Source organism: Mustela lutreola, chromosome 17 (assembly GCF_030435805.1).
Source record: "Mustela lutreola isolate mMusLut2 chromosome 17, mMusLut2.pri, whole genome shotgun sequence".
NCBI classification, from domain to species: domain Eukaryota; kingdom Metazoa; phylum Chordata; class Mammalia; order Carnivora; family Mustelidae; genus Mustela; species Mustela lutreola.
In genome coordinates this window covers 14,968,323-14,988,940 of record NC_081306.1, presented here as the reverse complement: position 1 = coordinate 14,988,940, position 20,618 = coordinate 14,968,323, and the positions used below count along the sequence as shown (strand labels likewise).

The 20,618-nt window shown below is 49.9% G+C and overlaps 1 protein-coding gene across 9 annotated transcripts in view; it reads left to right on the top strand.

The window, feature by feature from the left end:
• The window catches only part of CLEC16A (C-type lectin domain containing 16A), a 203,171-nt gene that overhangs the window by 5,694 nt on the left and 176,859 nt on the right, over nucleotides 1–20,618 (top strand). For all 9 annotated transcript variants that reach the window (XR_009349328.1, XR_009349329.1, XM_059155105.1 and 6 more), the window contains exons 2-5: nucleotides 7,087–7,215; nucleotides 11,042–11,175; nucleotides 16,945–17,093; nucleotides 19,799–19,904. Coding sequence is in view for 7 of the 9 variants with exons in the window: in XM_059155105.1 (XP_059011088.1) it covers nucleotides 7,087–7,215; nucleotides 11,042–11,175; nucleotides 16,945–17,093; nucleotides 19,799–19,904 (518 nt within the window). In the remaining 2 variants the exon portion in view is untranslated. The remainder of the gene's footprint in view (nucleotides 1–7,086; nucleotides 7,216–11,041; nucleotides 11,176–16,944; nucleotides 17,094–19,798; nucleotides 19,905–20,618) is intronic.

Here is a 20,618-nt window from a genome sequence, read left to right as displayed (position 1 = left end):
TGGAAGTACCAGTTCTTCCATAAAAATTGCCCTGGTCACTTCAGCCAGCAGGAAGCTCTGCTGTTGTCTCTCATGTCACTTCTTGTTCCCACTCAGTTAACCCATTGTCATGTACAGTCTTCCTGTCACCAGAGATAGACCAGCTGTTAGATGCTCTGGGTTTTTCTAGCTTTATCCCAACTGTGAGTTAGAGCCCCAGGAAGCCGCCCAGGGTTCCTCAGGCTTGTCCTGTTGCTATCAGAAGTGGTCTTACTTGAGCATATGTTGTCTCTGCCAATTTGAGCACAAGCTTCCTAAGGACAGAGAGCTGGGTGGCTTGTTCACCTGGGAATTGTCAGATGCTGGCACAGGGCCTGGCACACCATATGTGTGTTTCAGTAACTATTTGTCACAGGATGAACAAAAGGGGCAAGTTTTGGCCAGGCTTTTTTTTTTTTTTTTTAATATTTTATTTATTTATTTGACAGAGAGAGATCACAGCAGGCAGAGAGGCAGGCAGAGAGAGAGGAGGAAGCAGGCTCCCCGCTGAGCAGAGAGCCTGATGCGGGACTCGATCCCAGGACCCTGGGATCATGACCTGATCCGAAGGCAGAGGCTTAACCCGCTGAGCCACCCAGGCGCCCCTGGCCAGGCTTTTCTTAACAACAACCTGCTCTGGCCAGTTTGGTCCCAGCATCCACACTGGAGCTGTGACTTTGTGTAGAATGCCTACACCCCTGTGTGGTTGTCAGCATCCCAAATCACAGACCTGGTCTCACTGGCTGGCCCAGTTTGACATCTTTCTGGGCTGATTCATCAGAAGCACTGCCTGTCACACCTGTCCCCAATCCTCTGGTCTCCTTGCGCCCCATGGGGAGCTTCTCTTTGTCCTGCTGACCAGAGGGCCAGGTACTGACCACGTATGGTTCCCAAGGCGTGGAGTGGATGCTTAGACCAAACACACAAAGGCTCCTTGTCCCTCTGTCCCCCCCGACATTGTTAATTTGGGATGTGTGCTTTTGCAGGGAGTGGACTTCTAGTCTCCTTAAGCCTCTGCCACTCCACTTACCCTTCTGCACACTTTAGCTTATGGCTAAGTTTCAGGATCTTCTGGTAGGAGCACCCTAAGAGGCATATTATGATGCAGGGTCATGAAACTTGTATGAACTTCGTGTGTCTGTCTCAGAAGTGGACATAGTGATTATTGACTGTAATGGTTTAACCTGTGAAATAAGGGACTCTTGAGAGAGCAGGGTCTGTGGGGGCAGAATTTATTTACAGTCCATCGTCCTTGGCGAGAAGCCGCTGTTGTCCACTGGCAACAGGCTATGGTTTTCTCTCCAGGCATTTCAGACTCTTTGGCTTATCGCTCAAGGAAGAGTTGGCGCGTGTGCTGGGGTCTGATACTAAAACCCTACGTTCTTCAGAGCTTGTGCTGGAGATAAGATGATGTTGCCTGTTTTCTGAAGAAATAGAGTAAGGGTCAGTTATAAGGACTGACTTTAAGATTGGGAATTTTCATGCCTTTTTGGTTCATTGTTTATCTGCTTGGTTTCCTTGCATGCTAGGCATTCATTCATAACTTCATGTAAATGTTTGGCTAATAATAGCGTTTACTTGGCTGTTTGCATTTCCTATCCTATCTTGGTTATAAGCAAGGGGTGTGGAGTCCGACTGCCTGGGTCCTCTGCATCGGGACTCCGGGCAGATCCTAGCCTCCCAGAGCCTCAGATTCCCGGGGTTATTTTAAGGGTTTACTGAGTGAAGGGTTTACATCTAGAGCACTCAGAAGAGGGCCTAGCTGCAACGGTTTTGAGGATGATAAAGTGTACACACAGAGTTTGAGAGAAAAATGTTTTCATTGTACCCGTGATCCTTGTAAGAGAAAACTCTGGCCTTCTGTCCTTGGAAACTTATCTGACATAGGGACACAGCCTTGCACACCAAGGGGGCCACGGTAACATTGTTGATCTTCTAAACAAGGAGGAATCCTCATGTCCAGCACAAGAGTTACCTTATGCTTGTCCTGGTAGCTGTGTAGCCATTACAGATGCTTGCAAATAGCTGTCAGTAACAGAAGCGCTTTTATTACTGGAACATGAAACACGAACACCGAACTCGGGGTAGGAAAGATGGGCAGTGAAATGGATCTACAGCAAAATCTCAACAATGTGAAAACCCACCACAAAGAACAAGACCCAAGGAAGTACAGCACATTCCATCAGTGCTCATCTCTGGGCAGTGGCATAATTGGCATTTCTGTTTTGTTGTTGAAGCAGCCAACCTTCCTCAAATGAGTGTCGCCCTCAAAATCAGAAAGTTATTAAACTATATTAATATCTCTAGATAGTTGAATTACTTGATCTTCCAAAGCTCTGGAAATGGATACATTAAAATATTAAACCTTAATCTGTTTAGCGCCAGTGCATTGAAACAAACATGTATTGAGTACCTCTTCTTTCTTTCTAAAACATTACCTAAACGGTGTGCTAGGGCATTGTGGGCGTGAAAAGATGGGCAAAGTGCATGAACAATCATAGAAATTTGGAGGTTGAGGGGCGCCTGGGTGGCTCAGTGTGTTAAGCCTCTGCCTTTAGCTCTGGTCATGATCTCAGGGTCCTTTGATCAAGCCCTGTATTGGGCTCTCTGCTCAGCAGGGAGCCTGCTTCCTAACCCACCTCTGCCTGCTTCTCTACCTATTTGTGACCTCTCTCTGTTAAATAAGTAAAATCTTAAAAAAAAAAAAAAGAAAGAAATTTGGAGGTTGAGATGTGGTGGGTATTTGCATCTACCAACAGCAAACATTTAGAAAATGAGTATTTCGGATGCTACGATTTACAACAGCATCAAAAAAACAAAAAACTATCAGTTACCCACAAATAAATCTAGTGAAAGATGTGCCAGACCCTATCCAGCCAACACTGAAAGAAATGTAAATGTCGTGTTACCTTATTGTAAAGATGTCAGTTCTCTCTATTTTTAGCTAGAGATTTAGGGCAATCTTAAAAGAAATCTTAGCATGTATTTTTGTGGAAGTTGAGAAGGTGATTTTAACATTCATATGGAACTGTAAAGGGCCAGGAATAGCCAATATAATAATGAAAAAACAGAGGGGGAAAAGTTGGAGGACTTCCATTATCACACAGCAGGATTTCTCATAAATCTGCAATAATCAGTGTGATATCAGGAGAAAAGTACATGATCATTGGAACTAGAGCATTCAGAAAGAGTTTCCACACGTGCAGTCATCGAGAAATGACAGAGGTGACATTAGAGTGCATTGGAGAATTCAGGACCTTTTCATTAAATGATGCTGAATCAAGCAGATTTCCATATGGAGAAAGTGAATTTTGGCCAGTGTCTTACACCGTACACAGAAAGGTCAGTTCTAGATGTATGCTAAGTCAAAATTGCAAGGTGAAACAGACTTCACAGTAACAGGTGCTTGCTACCCTGCTGTCTGTCTCCTGCTCCCGTGACCAGGGCTGGAGAACTGCCCATCCTCTGGCTCATCGCCGGACCCCTGGCCCCCAGCTTCTGAGATTTGTAAGGAATAAATCTTGTGACTCTCCTTCCTTTGCATGGGTGTATTGAAACGACACGTTTGATCAAAACGACCCCATGGGTTTCACTTCCCCGTGTTCCCGGAGGTGGGAGCGCCTGTATGAAGGGAGCTACCTGCTGCCCCCGTGTGGGTGGCTGGTGCCTCTTCATTCACCTGCATATCCTTAGTTCAGCACACCTGCCCCGCTTCTCAACACAGGCGTTCCCAAGAGATGCCAGGAGTTGAAGTCAGGGCTGGTCCTAAAGACTTTTTTTTTTTTTTTTAAAGATTATTTATTTATTTGACAGATGGAAATCACAAGTAGGCAGAGAAGCAGGCAGAGAGAGAGGAGCAAGCAGGTTCCCTGCTGAGCAGAGAGCCCCATGCGGGGACTCAATCCCATGACCCTGAGATCATGACCTGAGCCAAAGGCAGAGGCTTAACCCACTGAGCCACCCAGGTGCCCCTGGTCTTAAAGACTTTTAAGCCCTCCTATCCCTTTTTCGGGGGAGGGGGGTATCTTTGGAGCCATAAAAGCCACCGCCTCTTCCACCGGGCCAGGAATGTGTTAGTGGGGTGCTGTAGATGCCATCATCTCCCCAGAAGGAAATGCTGGAGTGGGGAGGATCTGCCCTCCCCCTCCCCTCACCCCTGAGCTGCCAACGATGCCTGTCCAGCAGGGTAGGGGGCACACTGTGGGTCACATGCCAAGTGCCACTGACGGCCATGGGGTGGGGTGAGTGAATGCAGCGACGCTGAAACCTTAGTGGGAGCTGGTTCAGAATGCAGACTTGGGGCCCTGCGCCCAGGCATCGGCTTCGGTGGGTGTGTCTGGGGTGGGGAGTTAGAATCCGCAACTGAAAGGGGGATTCTGATGCAGGGGACCCTTGGAGCACAATTTGGGGAAAACTCCGCTCTTTGAACTTCTTGGGGAAAATGCATGGGAGGGGAGGTGGAGGCAGAGATTCACGAGTGGGTCCTCCTGTAATTCATCCAGGGTGCCTCGGCGCCGTGGAGGCGCTTTCACACAGGGGGAAGCTGGCCGCCATGCCCGGGTGCAGCCCTGCTGGTGGATTTGGACACAGGTCCGGGAGATTTCTGTATTTGGAGAGCTGTGTGGAGTTACTGTGTTGAACGTTGCGTGAATCTTTGATTCAGTCATTAAGGGACTCATTGTTTTGTCTTTAAAATATAACAAAGAGCAACAATTTTCAATAAAGCCCACCCCCCCAAAGCAGATTAGGCCTGACTGTGCCATCTGCAAGGTTCTGTGTCTGTATACCCTACCCATTTTTAGAGATTTTCGATGGTAGGATCCTGTCTAGTCCCCTGCCTTGCTCTCATCAGCCCCACCTCCAAAGTGAAGGTAGCCATCAAACAAGTCAGAAGGTGACTCCTCTCCAGTCAGTCCCTCTTGGAGTCCCTCTTTTCCTCCCAAACCAGGACAGCTAAAGTCAGTCTGGGGACCCTGGAGATGCTTTTTATTTTATTATTTTTAATTGTTTCTTCAAGTTTTTATTTAAATTCCACTTGGTTAACAATGTAATTAGTTTCAGGTGTAGAATTTAGTGACCTTGTTCATCCCCCGTGTCACCCCTCCCCCTCCACCGATTCCCACCTCCCTCCTGCTAACCAGCAGCGTGTTCTCTAACGTTAAGTGTGTGTTTCTTTGTTTGCCTCTCTTTTTTCCCCCGGTTTGTTTTGTTTTTTAAATTCCATCTAGGAGTGAATTCCTATGGTATTTGTCTTTCTTTGACTGACCTAGTTCGCTTAGTGTTATACTCTCTAGCTTCATCCACATCAGACACAAAAATATTGAAGGGAGGGGGCGCCTGGCTGGCACAGTCGGTGAGATTCTTGATCTCAGGGTTGTGTGTTCGAACCCCATGTTGATTTAGAGATGACTTAAACATAAAATCTTTAAAAAAAAAAAAAAAGGGACGACCCTGAGGGAGGGGCGGCAGCACCTTTGGGAGCCAGGGTGTCCACATCCTCAAGTCTCCTTGGAAGGGATACATGCACCCCGAGATTTAGGGCAGCATTATCAACAACAGGCCAATTATGGAAAAGAGCTCAGGTGCCCGTCGCTAGATGAATGGTGTATAGACAGTGGAACAGGACTGCGCCATAGAAAAGAGGGAAGTCTGGCCATTTTATAAGGACGCTCTTAAAGCTGTGTGCGTGGTACTCCTGGGGCATCTGGCCAGACTCTAGTCCCCACACCACCCAGGATGGGCCTCAGTGATTCTTCCGGTTGCGCTGACACCGGTAGAGGCTGGAGGGTGGGACCGGGTCCACCTGCCTCTACCCCAGCAGTACAGGTCTGGAGCCGAAGAGGCCTCCCAGGAGCATGTGGGTGGGTGAGGCTCCATGCTGTAGCCTCCCAGACCCACCTCATAGTGGGTACCCGGCAGGGGAGGTCAGTGCCTTGAACTGCGGGTAACCCACTCTGTTTGAGCTCTGAGTTCTGATGGGCATTCCAAGGGTTGTCTTTTTCTTTTCGTTTTTTTAAGATTTTATTTGTGACAGAGAGACACAGCAAGAGAGGGAACACAAAGCAGGGGGAGTTGGAGGAGAAGCAGGCCTCCTGCTGAGCAGGGAGCTGGATGCGGGCTCAATCCCAGGACCCTGGGATCATGCCCTGAGCTGAAGACAGACACTTAACGACTGAGCCATCCCAGATGCCCTATGATTTTTTTTTTTTTTTTTTTTTAAGACTGACTGACTTAGAGAGAGACACTGTTGGCATGCGTAGTGGGGGGTAGGGCAGAGGGAGGGTAGAGTCTTAAGCAGACTCCTTGCTGAGCCCAGAGTGGGGAGATCATGACCTCCACTGAAACCCAGACTGAGATGCTTACCTGAGTGCCCCACCTGGTGCTGCTGCTGCTTCTTCTTCTTCTTCTTCTTCTTCTTCTGCAGAGGGAGAGGGCCAGACTCCGAACTAAGCACAGAGCCCAACATGTTTGAACATGGGGTTCAATCCCACAGCCCTGAGATCATGACCTGAGCTAAAATCAGGAGTTAGACGCTTAACTGACTGAGCCCCCCAGGGACTCCCCAAGGATCGTCTTGATTGTACGCAATCTTTGCCCCAACAACCGGCTTTGCGATCTCCTCTCCCTATCTGAGCCTCCGTCTCTCTAAACCTCTGCATCAGCCTGGCTGAGGGTTTTATACATGATGCTCAGCCTGGGCCATGTGTCTCCTGTGGCTGCTCCAGCATTAGAGAGTCCTGATGGTTCTGAGTCTCCGGGTGGGCTCCAGTAACCCACTTTATCCAACCATCTAGGTGATTGTCTTGCACACTGACGCTTGAGGATGGCTGTCTTCAAGAGCTCAATGATTCTCTTACATCTGTTTGGGTCAGCGTGTGTCCAGTTAACATTTCCCAGCATTGTCTGCCTTTTTTTTTTTTGGGTGGCGAGTTATTTCTCCTCTGGATGAGAGTTGGGCTAACCACATCCGAAAAAGCACAGCCAGATTATCCCCAAAAATCACTAGTAGTCGTTGAGCCTGGTGTGTATTTCGGTCAGTAATCCTTAATTTTCTTTGCTTTTTTTCAGGTATTTGTATCATGTCTTGACCAAAAACACCACAGTCACAGAACAGAACCGGAACCTACTAGTGGAGACCATCCGTTCCATCACTGAGATCCTGATCTGGGGAGATCAAAATGACAGCTCTGTATTTGAGTAAGAGTTTCCCATGTTTCTCGTTTTTTGCCTCTCCTTCCTTTGAATATTTTCCCAAATGTATGCCATGAGTCATTGCCGATGACGTCGGGATTTGATACCCGTTTGGGTCTTCTGCAGATTTCTATCTATATCTGTATAGAAAATGTCCTTGAAACACTGGAGAAACGTAAGCTGACAGTGGGAACCTCAGGGAAATGAGTGTCCCAAAATCTGAAAACATGATGGATAATTTTCTCAATAGTGTCCGACAGTCTTCCCAAGGGAAGGAGAAAAGTTAGCTTCTAAGTGAACTGGAGGGACCTTGCCCTGGAGAGACACGAAGAGCTCATCTTTATTGTGTTTACTACTGGGCCCAGTGCTGAGCTCTCCATGAGATAATCTAAATCTCCCTGCTGCCCCGGGGGTGGGGGCCTTCGTGTCCTGACTATCACCATTTCTGCTCAGGGTCGCACACTGGTAAGCCGCGAAGGGGCTTCTCCTCATTCGTGTACTTCCTCGGTGAGCAGTTGTAGGCCAGCCTCAGTTTCCTCATTTTTTTAAAGGGGGGAGGGGCAGAGAGAGAATCTTAAGCAGGCTCTATGCACAGGGTGAAGTCTGAACGCAGATTTGGGTCTCACCATCCTGAGATCGTGACCTGAGCTGAAATCAAGAGTCAGATGCTCAACTGACTGAGCCCCCCAGGCGCCCCTCTTCATCTTCATAGAGAAAGTTCCTGCCCAGTGCCTGGCACAGGGTAGGCAGTCAAGAATTGTTAGCCCATGATGATTTATAAAGAAATCTGCATTATGGGACAATTCAAAAGTCCAGGCTGGAAGCCGTGGACTGCTGCCCCAGCACACCTGTCTCTGTGTCTGAGTACAGAGGGATCTGGGTTATGACAGCCACCAAACACAGATTTTATTTTTATATCAAATAATCTCAACTCTCAGTATTGAGGCCACTTAAAAAACCCGTCTAAAACAAATAAAGGTGTTCTGTCTCCCGCCTGGCTTCTTATTAGATATTCTGATTTTCCAGCTAGCTCTCTGTTTTCATCAGTAGGGTTATCTAAGATAAAGCTATTTTTGGGAAAATCAAACCTGTGACACTGGCCTTTTTTACTCAGGACACGAGTAAGGAGGGAGGTGTTGTCTGCAAATGCCACTGGCTTCCTTTGCAGATGCACAGGGCATTGATTGGTTGGTTGGTGTGTGTTTTGGAAATGTGAATGACCTTTGGGTTAAAGATTAGAAACCGTGTTCCCCTTGACCAGCTTGGACTTTCTGAGCCCATCTGTTGTCTCAGAAAAACTGCTGAGCCCAGCAGTTCCTAAATGGTTCCCTGATAGGGTCCCCAGGAGAATTTATTTTTCTTTTCTTTTCTTTTTTTTTTTTAAAGATTTTATTTATTAATTTGACAGAGAGAGAGAGAGATCACAAGTAGGCAAAGAGGCAGGCAGACGGGGAGGGGGAAGCAGGCTCCCTGCTGAGCAGAGAGCACCATGCGAGGCTTGATCCCAGGACCCTGAGATCATGACCTGAGCCAAAGGCAGAGGCTTAACCCTCTGAGCCATTCAGGTGCCCCGAGAATTTATTTTTCATCCATTTCTTTATTTTAGAATAATTTTAGATTTATAGGAAGGTCACAAGGATGGTACAGGAAGTTTTCAAACAGCCCTCTCCTGTCTTCCGCCACTGTCCATGTTTTATCTGACTGGGGTGCATTTGTGGAAGCAGAGAAGCTAGCCCTGACGTGTTCATGTTGAGTAAACTCCAGACTCGATTTGGATTTTGCCAGTTTTTTCATGCAGAGCCCCTTGCTGTTCTCCGAACACAGCCCAGCTCCCACAGTGCATCTCGTTGTCACATCTACCTGGCCTCTGCCAGCTGTGACAAATCTTCAGTCTTGTTTTCCTGACCTTGATGGTTTTGAGAAGTCCTGGCCAAGGGTCCTGTAGAAAGCTCCCTGCCCCTGTCTGGGTTTCTGTGATGCCTTTCTCAGGATTAGCCAGGGGGGTTGTGGGGGAGAAGACCACACAGAGGGGCAGTGCGCTTTTCATCCCATAGTATCAGCAGTCAAGATGTTCCCTTGCTCTCTGGTGAGGTTAATCTGATCTCTTGTTTAAGGTGGTATCCGGCCAGGTTTTTCTGCCCTAAAGCTACTCTTCTCCCCTTTCCCTGCACTGTTCTTTGAAAGACAGTCCTTCAGTTTAGCCCACATGGGGGTGGGGGGAATTTAGCTCTACCTTCTAGAAGGGGGTGGTGAGTATCTACATACATTATTTGAAATTCTTCTGCATGGAAGACTGGTCTCCTCTCCCTGTCTATTTTTCTAGTCATTTATTTGTATTAATATGGGCTTGTGGATGTTTGTTCTATGCTTTGGACTGAAGTAGACTGTGGATCCAGTACTGTTATTAAACATTGTGTTACTAATACTAAATTACAACACAATGCTGTGATAGACTTTGTGATCCCGTACTTTGCTATTTTTTGTGTTGTTCCAGGTCTGTCTCTGGGCACTTGGGGGCCCTTTGGGGTTCGGGTCCTGTGTTCCTTGCCACACCCCATCCTTCTGGTTTTTTTGAGCACTTCCTTACTTTCCGGCACTCTAAGATGCGGCACGCTCCTCTTGTGTTTTCCGTGCCCCAGATCTAGAATTAGCCATTTTTCCAAGGAACCCCTCCCTCCTCTAGGGAGTTTTAAAAATCCAGGCTCCTGGATTTCGCACTAGACCTGCAGAATCTGCCCGTGTGGGCCAGATCTCGATATAGACATTTTAACAAGTTCCCAGGTTGGTCACGGTGCCGCAGTGAGCCTGCTGGGGTGTGCTTGCGAGTCACTGATTTCTTCAGCCTGAAGCAAAGGAAGACAAAATAGGTCAAATGATAGCCATGCTCTGAGGGTCAGCGTGCATGGCTCTTTTAGGTAGGCAGGCTCCCAGAATCAGAATTGGAAAAGGTTTGCGTTCATGTTTTTCTGGTTTGCTTATTCGTTTACCTTTTCATGAATTCAAACAGAAGTTATGCAGCACTGAGCGAGAGCCAGGCCCATGATCCTGCCATTGTGGAGCTGACAGCCGACGGGGGAGAGAACCCCCCCCCACTGGAACCAAGTGACAGACACTTGTCACTGCAGGGACCTGTTCCCAGTCATCCAGATGAGCAGTTACCTGGTCTTAGCTAGCACACTGAGAACACATAACTAGAAAACACCATTTTCTGCCTTTCAAGAAAGGCATCAGGGGTTCTGTCTCCATTGCAAGACTAAAAGAGCCAGCACGTACCCCCAGAAGTCCATGTCCCCAGGCTGCTTGTGGACAGATGTCCTGTCTAGAACAAGAGAGGCAGAAGCTGACCTGGGGGCTGGGTAGCCCCCCAACCCCTTCAATCCCTTCCAGTTCTTTCACCCCAGATTTGGAAACTCTTATTAGCATTGTCTTGAGTCTTTGTAGGTAATTCTAGGTGGTGCTGTTTAACATGCAAAGATAGGAAAGTAAAGGAAGGAGACCTAGTAAGGAAAACTAAGAAAAGAGAATATTGGATGGGAAAAGCGGCCTGGCGGGTTTCTCAGCTCAGGTAGGTAACTGCGTCATCATTTAGCACGTAGAGATCTTCCCCTTTCTGCTTCCGCGGATCACTGCTGCGCTGTCATTGCAGGGAGAGAGTGCGAGAGCCCGTCTTTAGCTTGGGGGGATGATGGTGTCCCCCGGGAAGCCAGGGCCTTGCAGATGCCTCTGGGGGTCAGGGACGGTCCGCGCCCGTGTGCGGCGCACGTGATCAGCAGATGATGTGTATTTGCACGTGTGGAAGCAGATCACTGACGCCTTCTTGTTCTCTCCCCAGCTTCTTCCTGGAGAAGAACATGTTTGTTTTCTTCCTGAACATCCTGCGGCAGAAGTCAGGCCGCTATGTGTGCGTTCAGCTGCTGCAGACCCTGAACATCCTCTTCGAGAATATCAGTCACGAGACCTCCCTGTGTAAGGACAAGCCCTTCCCCTCCCACCGCTGAGCTCTGGCAGCGTGGGGCCCGGCGTGGACTTCGTGTCGCCTTTTGCGTGTTTGTGCTTCCTGTCCGTGTCTGTGTGCTTGGGCTCCTGTAACAAAATGTCCTAGACTGGGGGCCGAGACCACGGAAACTGACTTTGTCAGAGTTCCTGAGGTTTGAAGTCCAAGACCTAGGTGCCATCGGGGCGGTTTCTGGTGAGGCCTTTCTCTCCTGGTCTGTAGATGACTGTCTGTTGCCTTGTTACTGGTGTGGCCTATCTTTTCATGTGTGTGCATGGAGAGAAAGTTCTGGTGTCTTTTCCTGTTCTTAGAAGGACAGGAGTCTTTGATCAGGGGCCCATCCTAGGACCTTGTTTAACCCTAATTACCTCCTTAAGGCCGCTCTCTCTAAATACACTCACAGCGGTAGGGCTTCCCAGCGTGAATGGTTATATCGTGCAGTTCGGTCCATAACACTGTTTATGCCTGTGAAGGGCTGGGGGTGCTCCCCTCTGCTCTGTGACTCTGGGCTGTTCACATTTTTCTTTATAATTTGCTGGGATCACTGAATCATTAGCCAATGGAGTACGCTCTAGAAGAAGCAGGGCAAGGAAGAATAGCCCAGGGCTTGCAGGGGGTGGGCTTTGGCAGCTGACTTGCCTGGGGGGCAAGGATGTGGCTCCTGAGCGGCTTCTCTGCCCTCACCAAGCCTGAGCTCTTTGTCTGAAACAGCCGCCCTTCCAGGCAGGTGCTGTCCGTTTGGTGCCCAGGGAGTTCCATTCCGTAGCCTGTGGGGACCGCTCTAGCCAGGCCAGAATCCAGAAGGGCCTCAGGCCAGCGGAGGTAGTTCAGTGGTCCACAGCTGGGCGTGATTGTGCCCCCGGAGGGCATTTGTCAGTGCCTGTGGACATTCTCGGTTGTGGTAGGGGGTGGAGGGGTGTTGGCATCTGGTGGGTAGAGCCCAGGGGTGCTGGTAAACATCAAACAGGACAGCTCCCCACAGTAAAGGATTATCTAGCCCCCAATGTCAGCAGAGCCAGGGGCAAGAAACCTGGTTAGCTCCTTTTCCTTGCTGCTTGATCTCAGCTTTATTACTCCAAGACGGCTACGCAGGTCCCAGGCCCTGCCCGCCGGTAGCAGGGAAAAGAAGACAAGTGACTGAATGTCTATGTCAAAGGCAGGCTGTAGGTCCCCAAGACGGGTTTAGAAAAAGTTTCGGTGCAGGGGGTTGGGGGAGAGGAAGGAGGTAGAGATGGAGGTAGAAGTAGAGATGGCGGCATTCTCCCTCAGGAGGAAGCAGGGAGAGGCAGGGAAGGGCTGTGCACGCGGCTCCGGGAGCAGCCACTAGGTGGCGCTGCCGCCCCAGGAGTCTGCTCACGCTTCCCAACGAGCGAGAGTTGACACATGAGTTGACTCACTTTCCCTGAGTGGTTTCCTGCGTTAACAACTTTTGTTACCCTGGATATAAATTGTGTGCAGTTTCTGAGAACTCTGAGCGGGGAAGACCCAGCTCGGGGGTGCAGGCCCTGGACTCTGACCCACCAGGTCCCTCTGCCACATCGGCCTTGCATGTGCTCCGGGAGTGGACTCTCGGCTCTCAGCTGCAGCTTCTGTGAAGTGGAGATGATCTTGTATCTGGAGAATGTGGTGTTGTGAGGGTTCAGCGTGACAGTGGCTGTGCAGAACGGAGCCTGGGGTCTGGCAGGTGGAGGCGTCTACTCGAGCTGCCTTTTTTTTTTTTTTAATATTTATTTATTGGACAGAGAGATCACAATCAGGCAGAGGCAGGTAGAGAGAGAGGGGGGGAGGCAGGCTCCCCGCTGAGCAGAGAGCCCAATGTGGGGCTTGATCCCAGGATCCTGGGATCATGACCCGAGCTGAAGGCAGAGGCTTTAACCCACTGAGCCACCCAGGCGCCCCTCGAGCTGCTTTTATCCTGAAATCCAGCGTTACCCCAAATGTCTGTTCTCGGGTAACCCTGTCTTAGCCCAGCTAGCTTCAGTAGTTGGGACGGTAGGATATGCTGGAGTTTCTGGATCATAGCTCTTTTTGAATTAGGACTGGACAAGGGGGCCGTGCTGTAAGAAACGCAGGCACACGCCGCTGTCTTTAGGGAAAACTCACCGGAGCACTTTCCTAAACCCTGCGGAAGCGGCACACACATCACCGCCTTTTACAGCACTTCGATCTGGGGCGGGTGAGGAGGACACGTGACTTTGGCTTTTATTTTTATCTTCCAGTCATAGGAAGAAAACGTCCTCATTCTAAAACAACAAAAAAAATCAAACGGTACGAGAATATAGAAAACAAAAGTTCTACCGAGCGTCTCCTTCACGGTTCAGTGGACACAGAGCATTTTGCCATTTGTTTTCCGTTTTCCCAACTTGCTGCTGTATCTTAGATTTTCATGCAGCCCGTTCACGTGCCCCCACTTAGTGGGGCTCCCCGGCTGCGTCTTGCTGAGCCCTGCGTTCTTCAGCCTGCCCACGGGCCTCAAGGTGGTTTCCGGGTTTTCATTATTACCAGCAGCCATTTCACGAGTGCACCTGTCGCCTGTCGATTTTGGTAACCTAAGTCACAGAGGGCCCGAGGGACTGAGATTACTTAGAGACTCCTGGATTGAGAAAAGAATACCACAGAAAGTCGGCCACCCAGGGAGGGGGTAGGCAAAAAATCCCAGCCCAATAATAGAGGCACCTCGGCTGCCCCCACAGTGGTCCTCACCACCCACAGAGTCATCGCGTGGAGACCCTGGAAAAGTCCCCACCGGGGAATGATGGGAGTGCGCGGCTTTTCCAGCTCGAGTGCAGCCCGGAGGCTCGTGGTTGTAGTCTGAGCGTCTGTGCCTCTGGTGGCCCGGAAGCCACCAACCGGTCACAGTGGGGCTCCCCGTGACATCACCGTAGTCCGTCCTCCTGCCAGCTCATTCATCCCCAGCCACAGCCAGAAGGACAGAACAGGGAAGAAGGCCTCAGCATCACCTGGGCTACTTGTTACAAGCTAAAAGTCCAGGCGGGTAGGTTGTGGACTGTGCAAACAATAGAGCACTGCATAGCCAAATGGAGGAAAGGAGTGAATTAGTGCCCTGCTGCGTGAGGCAATGCGGGTACCTCTCAGATGTGACTGGTGAGAGCAGCCAGACATGGGAAGCTTATCCGTGATGGTCCGTGATTATGAAGCTATAGAGCCGGCAATACACGTCTGCGTGATCCCAGTCAAACGGGCTTGTGGGCAGGGGAGGGGATTGGCTAGCCTATCAGGGGGTTTCTGCGGAGCTAGACATGGGTTCTTTCTGATCTGGATGGTTCTTACGTGGTGTATATGTTTGCAGAAGTTCCTCAAGACACCTAAGATCTGTAGTGTGTAAATGTGTGTGTTTGTATATACACATGTATACACATATATATATGTATTTATTTATGTGTGTATATGTACACAGACTGTATTTATATACATAAAAGTACTCAGGTACTTGGATTTAAGGTTCACCTTTCTGTACGTTTCCCCACATATCCAGCTGTACATGTAAGAGTTGTGATACGTGTAGTGTCATTTTTAAACAGTTAAGTCAATTGAGATTCTCAGGACTCCCAGCCCAGATCCACTGCCTCCTCTCTTAGAGCCCCATGATTTGCCTCAGGAATTGTCAGAATCAGGAGGTACTGAAAACCGTGCTAAGACGACAGACTGCAGGACCTGTCTGTAAAGCCAGGAACACCCAGCATGCTTTCCCGAAGGCAGTGGCTTTCCTGAGGGCTGGCTCTGAGGACACGACCCAGCGGTGGGCCCTGTTGGCCCCTCTCACCATGCCGGGCCTCTGGAAGGCTCCTCGGGGTGCATTAGGTGACGTCAGCCTTTTGAGCTGTACTTTGGTTTAGGTTGGATACCTCCTTGGGACCAAGTAACAGTCTGTTTCCTGCCCCCCACCCCGAGAGCAAGTGTGCTTAGTCCTGGGGGCCGGAGGGCCCGTGGTGGAAATTGGGAGCCTCCGCCCGGGAGCACTAAGACGAACGGTGGCAGCTGCCATCACGGTGTGCTTGCTTTGTGCCCCTCGCTGTCCTTAGTGCTCCGTCTTCTTTAGCTCTCACAGCAGACCAAGGAGAAGGTACTGTTACTCCTGTTTTTAGATAAGGGGACTGGAGAGTGGGGCGGGTGAGTGGCTTTTCCAGGGTCACCGGCTAGGAAGTGGCAGGGGTAGCGTGGATCTAAGTCCCCATCAAATGCGAGGCCTCTGAAATACGAGCGCACCCCCCCTTTTTTTGGTAAAGATTTTATTTATTTGAGAGAAAGCACGAGCTTGAACTTAAGTGGGGAGGAGAGGGAGAAGCAGGTTCCCCACTAAGCAGGGAGCCCGATGCAGGGCTCGATCCCAGGACCCTGGGATCACGATCTGAGCCAAAGGCAGAGGCTTTACTGACTGAGCCACCCAGGCGCCCCATGAGCAGAGCTCCTTAGCATGCGGAGTGTACTGAGTCCACCGCAGAGATCTGAGTCAGGGCATGGGGCTGGGGCCCAAGATGCCTTGTGTCTGACGAGCCCCATGTGATGCTAGGCTGTGGGTCAGTAGCCAGGCTCCCAGCCACCGAGCTGCACCACTTTAACCCTGTGTGCCTGCAGGTACGGTTGTCGATCCCATTCTGTCTTTACCCATGGGGGGCAGCGAAGGTGGGATGGTGCAGAGCTCACGGGCTGGCAGCTCACAGTAGTGGGGAGCAGTGCCCGCTTTGCAGGGTGGCTGGGGAGGACTCAGAGGCTTGTTTGGAGAGGACCCAAGGCCCGGATCGTGAACTGCAGGCCCCTAGGTTCCAGCCCACTGTCCGGCACGAAAAACTAGCTGGTCCCGCGGCCACCATTGCAGTCGGGATGCAGCCTTCGGATGTCTTCCAGCTTCCCTTGCATAGCTGGAGGCTCCCCCGGTGCTGGGCCTGCATTTCTGCAGGGGCTGGGGATTTGGGGGGTGGGGGGGTGGCTGTTCTGTAGTTGGCCCCCGTACTTTAGGCCCTCACCACCCAATCTTCATTATTGGGCCCCATTAGTGCATGACATTGACACACGCTTTGAACTAGTACCTGACTTGCAATCCCAGCTCTGGGACTAACGGTCTGTGTGACCTCTGCAAAGTTAATCAACCTCTCTGAAATTTTTTTTACTTCTCTGCAAAATGGGGAGAATGGGACCTGCTGGGCTGGATCGGATTGTTGTGGTGACCATGTAAAGCCCTGAGCCTGGTCCTGGGCATGTGGGAGGGATTCTGCATCAAGCAGCTTTTAGGGAATCACCTTGCTGTATGGGGAGAAAAAAAAGTCCCATAGCCCTTTGTAGCATTCAGGGATGGCAGTGTGACTCTTGCTGCCAACATGGGGCAACTTTTCATCACATACAGTGTTTTCCCCTCATCTGTGGGTGGTTTGTGAAAATACCCATACATCTTCCCTACCCCCGGCTCTATGCTGAACTTCATCACGAAGGAAAAAAGTGTTCAGAGGTTTTTTCTATTTGGTGTAGGAGGGAGGGGTAGCCTGGGTCTTTCTCTCCCTTGGCTCTTGAACTTGCTTGAGGCTGCACCTAGTGGCTGCCTGATTTCTGTGTTGCCTAAGGGTGAGGCTGCTCCCAGTTGGCCTGTTAAAACCCCAGAGACCCAGAGGCTTGATGGCTTCGAGCACAGTCAGCCCTCTGTTAGCTGACTCTGTCTGCTTAGCTTTCCTCCAGCACAAATTAACCTGTTTTGCTTTGTGTTTTGTTTTTTTCCCCCCTCCCTCCAGATTATTTGCTCTCTAATAACTATGTAAATTCTATCATTGTCCATAAGTTTGATTTTTCTGATGAAGAGATTATGGCATATTATATATCATTCCTGAAAACACTTTCGTTAAAACTCAACAACCACACCGTCCATTTCTTTTACAATGAGGTAAGTGAGTTCCAGAAAGGTACCGTGCATTTGGGGCGTCAAGCTAGCCAGCCGGTCAGAGTGGAACCTTTGGGCTGGGTGGCCTCAGTCTGTTTGACAAAGCACTTGTGTGCTCACCGTTACCTGATTTTCATAATGACACTGTTTGACCTTGACCTGCTTTAAAAAAAAAAAAATTTTTTTTTTTTTAAATTTAGAAGTCCCCTCTCTGTTTTGAATGTAAAAATCAGTTTGTGCTACCCGAGAGCATTGCGTTCTCGGCAGGGAGAAGTGCCTGAAAGTTAACTTGGGGTTGTGCTGCCCCATGGGAAAAACCGGCACTGTGGTCAGCCCCGGCTTTGCCACATCCCTGCTGTGTGACCTCAGAGAGGTCTCCATCCTCTGAGCCTGAGTCTTCTCATCTGAGAAAGGGGATGGTCATCTACACTTTACAGGATTTTCCAGGGGCTGAATGAAATGAGATGATGTCTTCAAAGTCCCTAGTATAAACCAGACTCTTTAAAATCATACCCACTGTTGTCCTTCACAAGCTAACGTCCCTGGTATTCCTTGGGAGAATTACTAGCAATTTCAGCAAATAAATTGTTGCTGTTTTCACAGTGAAAAGGAACTTGATAAGGTCATTTGATCTCACATACCAAAAGGTACTGATGCCGGCTCTCCTGGGGCTGGTTCATCCTGTGGCTCAACTGCTTCATTGAGGATGCAGGCTGTTGATCTATCTGCCTGTTCTGTTGACCATACAATTGGCAGCTATCCTCAGGGTCGACTCCTCATGGCCCCAGGATGGCTGCAGCAGCTCCGAACATCACATACACACCACTGCCACAAGTCCTGAGGAGATCACTTCCCTTCTTGTGTTCTTTTTAACTTCCAAAAACACTTCTTTTCCAGAAGTACCCCCAGCAGACTTCCTCTTGTGTCTTCCTGGTCAGAATTAGGCCCCATCTCCCCTGTGGGGTGTCAGGAATTTGGGAGCAGCCTCGCAAGACAGCTCTGCTCAGTCTTTCACGAGACTGGATGTGAAGGCTGGATGGGGCAGGGGGATCTGCTTCCAAGGTGGCTCATTCCTATGGCTGTTGACAGGAGGCCTCGGTTCCATAGGCTTCTCCAGTGGCTGCTTGAGTGCCTTCATGGCACAGCAGCTGGCTTTTCCCAGAATAAGCAATCCAAGAGACCAAGACAAGCTTTTGTGACCCAGCCTCAGAGGCCACACACTATCTTTCCTGCCATATTATTTAGGTCACACTAGTGGGCCCTGACTGGGTGTGAGAGGGGATGACAGCACGTGAATACAGGCGGTGACAGTCACTGGGCCATCCTGGAGGTGGGCTGTGACATGGCCACATGCTGTCTGCATGGCAGCTGTCTTCTGATTGGTGGTCATGTATGCCGCACAGCCCTGCTCTAGAGTCAGACCTTCCTCTCAATCATACCGTTTAAGTGTGGGCGAAACCCGTCCAGCTGTCCCCGTGGGAGGAGGCGAGATCAGCCTGAACCTTGATCTTCTTTGTCTAGATTAGGAGTGGGGAAGACCTGGGCTCAGAGGGAGGAATTATTAGTCATCACCCACAACCACAAAACGTGTAGCAGTTTGAAAAATGACCATCCCGTGGCCCAGTATCTGCCAGATGGTAGGTGCTCGGGTCCAGGGACATGTCGATGGTCTTTGCCAGAGGCTCTCCCAGGCAGATGAAATTCAGACCAGAGAGAGGTACTGCCACTCAGGGGCAGCCTGGGCTGGTGTACACTGGGTTGGGACCCTGAGATTCTGGGACCAGGGCAGTGCTTCTGGAAGAACATCCTGCTGGTCACCGGGAGTGGGCCCAGTTCCCTCTTGTATATTTCCAGTGCTGTAGCTGCCACTTTCTAAGGGCACCCATCTGGTGCTCCCAGTGGCATTGCCCTCATTAGACAGATGTCTCCTTGCTGGGGGTTGGCTGGTGCCTCTTCCCGACACCCTCAACTGCCCGTGGGTGCCCTTGGAGCACGGATGCAGAGCTGTGTGGGAAAACTGGCCAGGAGAGGGCAGCAGAGCTCGCCTCACGTGGCTCTAGGCCCAGATGCCCTCCTGCTTTTTTCTCAAGGCCCCAACAGAGCAGTTCTCTGCTTCTGAACTGTTTTGATCCCTTCTGATGATATCTTTTTAATGCCAGCAGATTCCCCTAAATCCTTCTCCTCTATGGTAATGTGTCTACTTTTAGTGTTTCTAAATAGAGAAACATGTCCTAGCCAGAAGAGATTCCAAATGTCGTAAAACTTCACACTGGCACCTTCATTAGTTTAAGTGGCTTCTAATAGTAACAACCAGCCTCAGTGCTGAGCGCTTGTTAGGTGTAGGCTCCGGCCCCTGCGGTCATCTCGGGGATTCCTAGCAGCTGTGAACTGGGATTTGTTATCCCCATTTTGTAGGCGAAGGCTCAGAGGCTTAGAAATATTAGAACCCAGCGCGCAGCTGCGAAGTGGCAGGACGGACAAGCCCAGGCCCGGCGTTGTCAGGACCCTTTCTTCTGTTTCTTCTGGGATAGTCTTGCCTCCCCATTCCTTCCCGCATTCGCCACTGGGAATGAACCACTGGCTTAAGGTTCAAGGGGGATAATTTTTTTTCATTTTTTGCAGAAGTCTGTTAGGATTCAGGAAGCTGGGTGGGGGGAGTCCTGCCCTTTGGGTTTGTAACCTATTTTTGGTACTCCTTTTGTTTTAAGCACACCAATGACTTTGCCCTGTACACAGAAGCCATCAAGTTTTTCAATCATCCTGAAAGCATGGTTCGAATTGCTGTAAGAACCATAACTTTGAATGTCTACAAAGGTAAGCTTCCTTGGGCGCTCACACCTCATCTGATTCTAACTTGACAGCTGGGATTTGCTGTCATGAGTCCGTATACACAGTTCTCCGGTGGCGGCCAGGAGTTCATGTAGGACAGCTGGGGTTGCATGTCTCATGAAAGACTTACAGTCACGGAACATTTAATAGGCCCCTTCCGTGAAGTTTTGTGCCACTGCCTTTGCCTGCGCTCAGTTCTGCATGTCGAAGTCTCCGTACAGACACGCGGTAGCAGTAAGGTCCTAAGAAAGGTACATGTGGGGCTCCAAGCAGCCATGTGATACTTAGATAAAGCCTAGTTGTCTTCTAAATGTTATATTTACATTTTTGTGTCGCAGGCTGTCAAATGTACTTAAATACAGCCGGGGGTTATGGGATCTTTAAATAATGTATAGAAGTATTTCATGTCACGAACGGCAGAGGGCAGCATTGTCTTCTCAACTGCAAAGCCCAGCAAATTCCCCTTTTGTCACGACGTACTTAGTTCCCAAAACTTCGCCTCCGGGAGAAAACCCTTGCACTGGTTCCCGCCCATCCTGGCACAAAGGCTGGCTGGACACAAGTTCCTGGCCTGGAACTGCCCTCCAAGGGCACGCCCTCTCTGCCTGACACTGGGGTTATTCCCTCCGGAGTCACCGCACTGGAGCTGGGACTCTATATTCTCAAGGACTAAAGGGTTTTGACCTTCACGGGTTATGA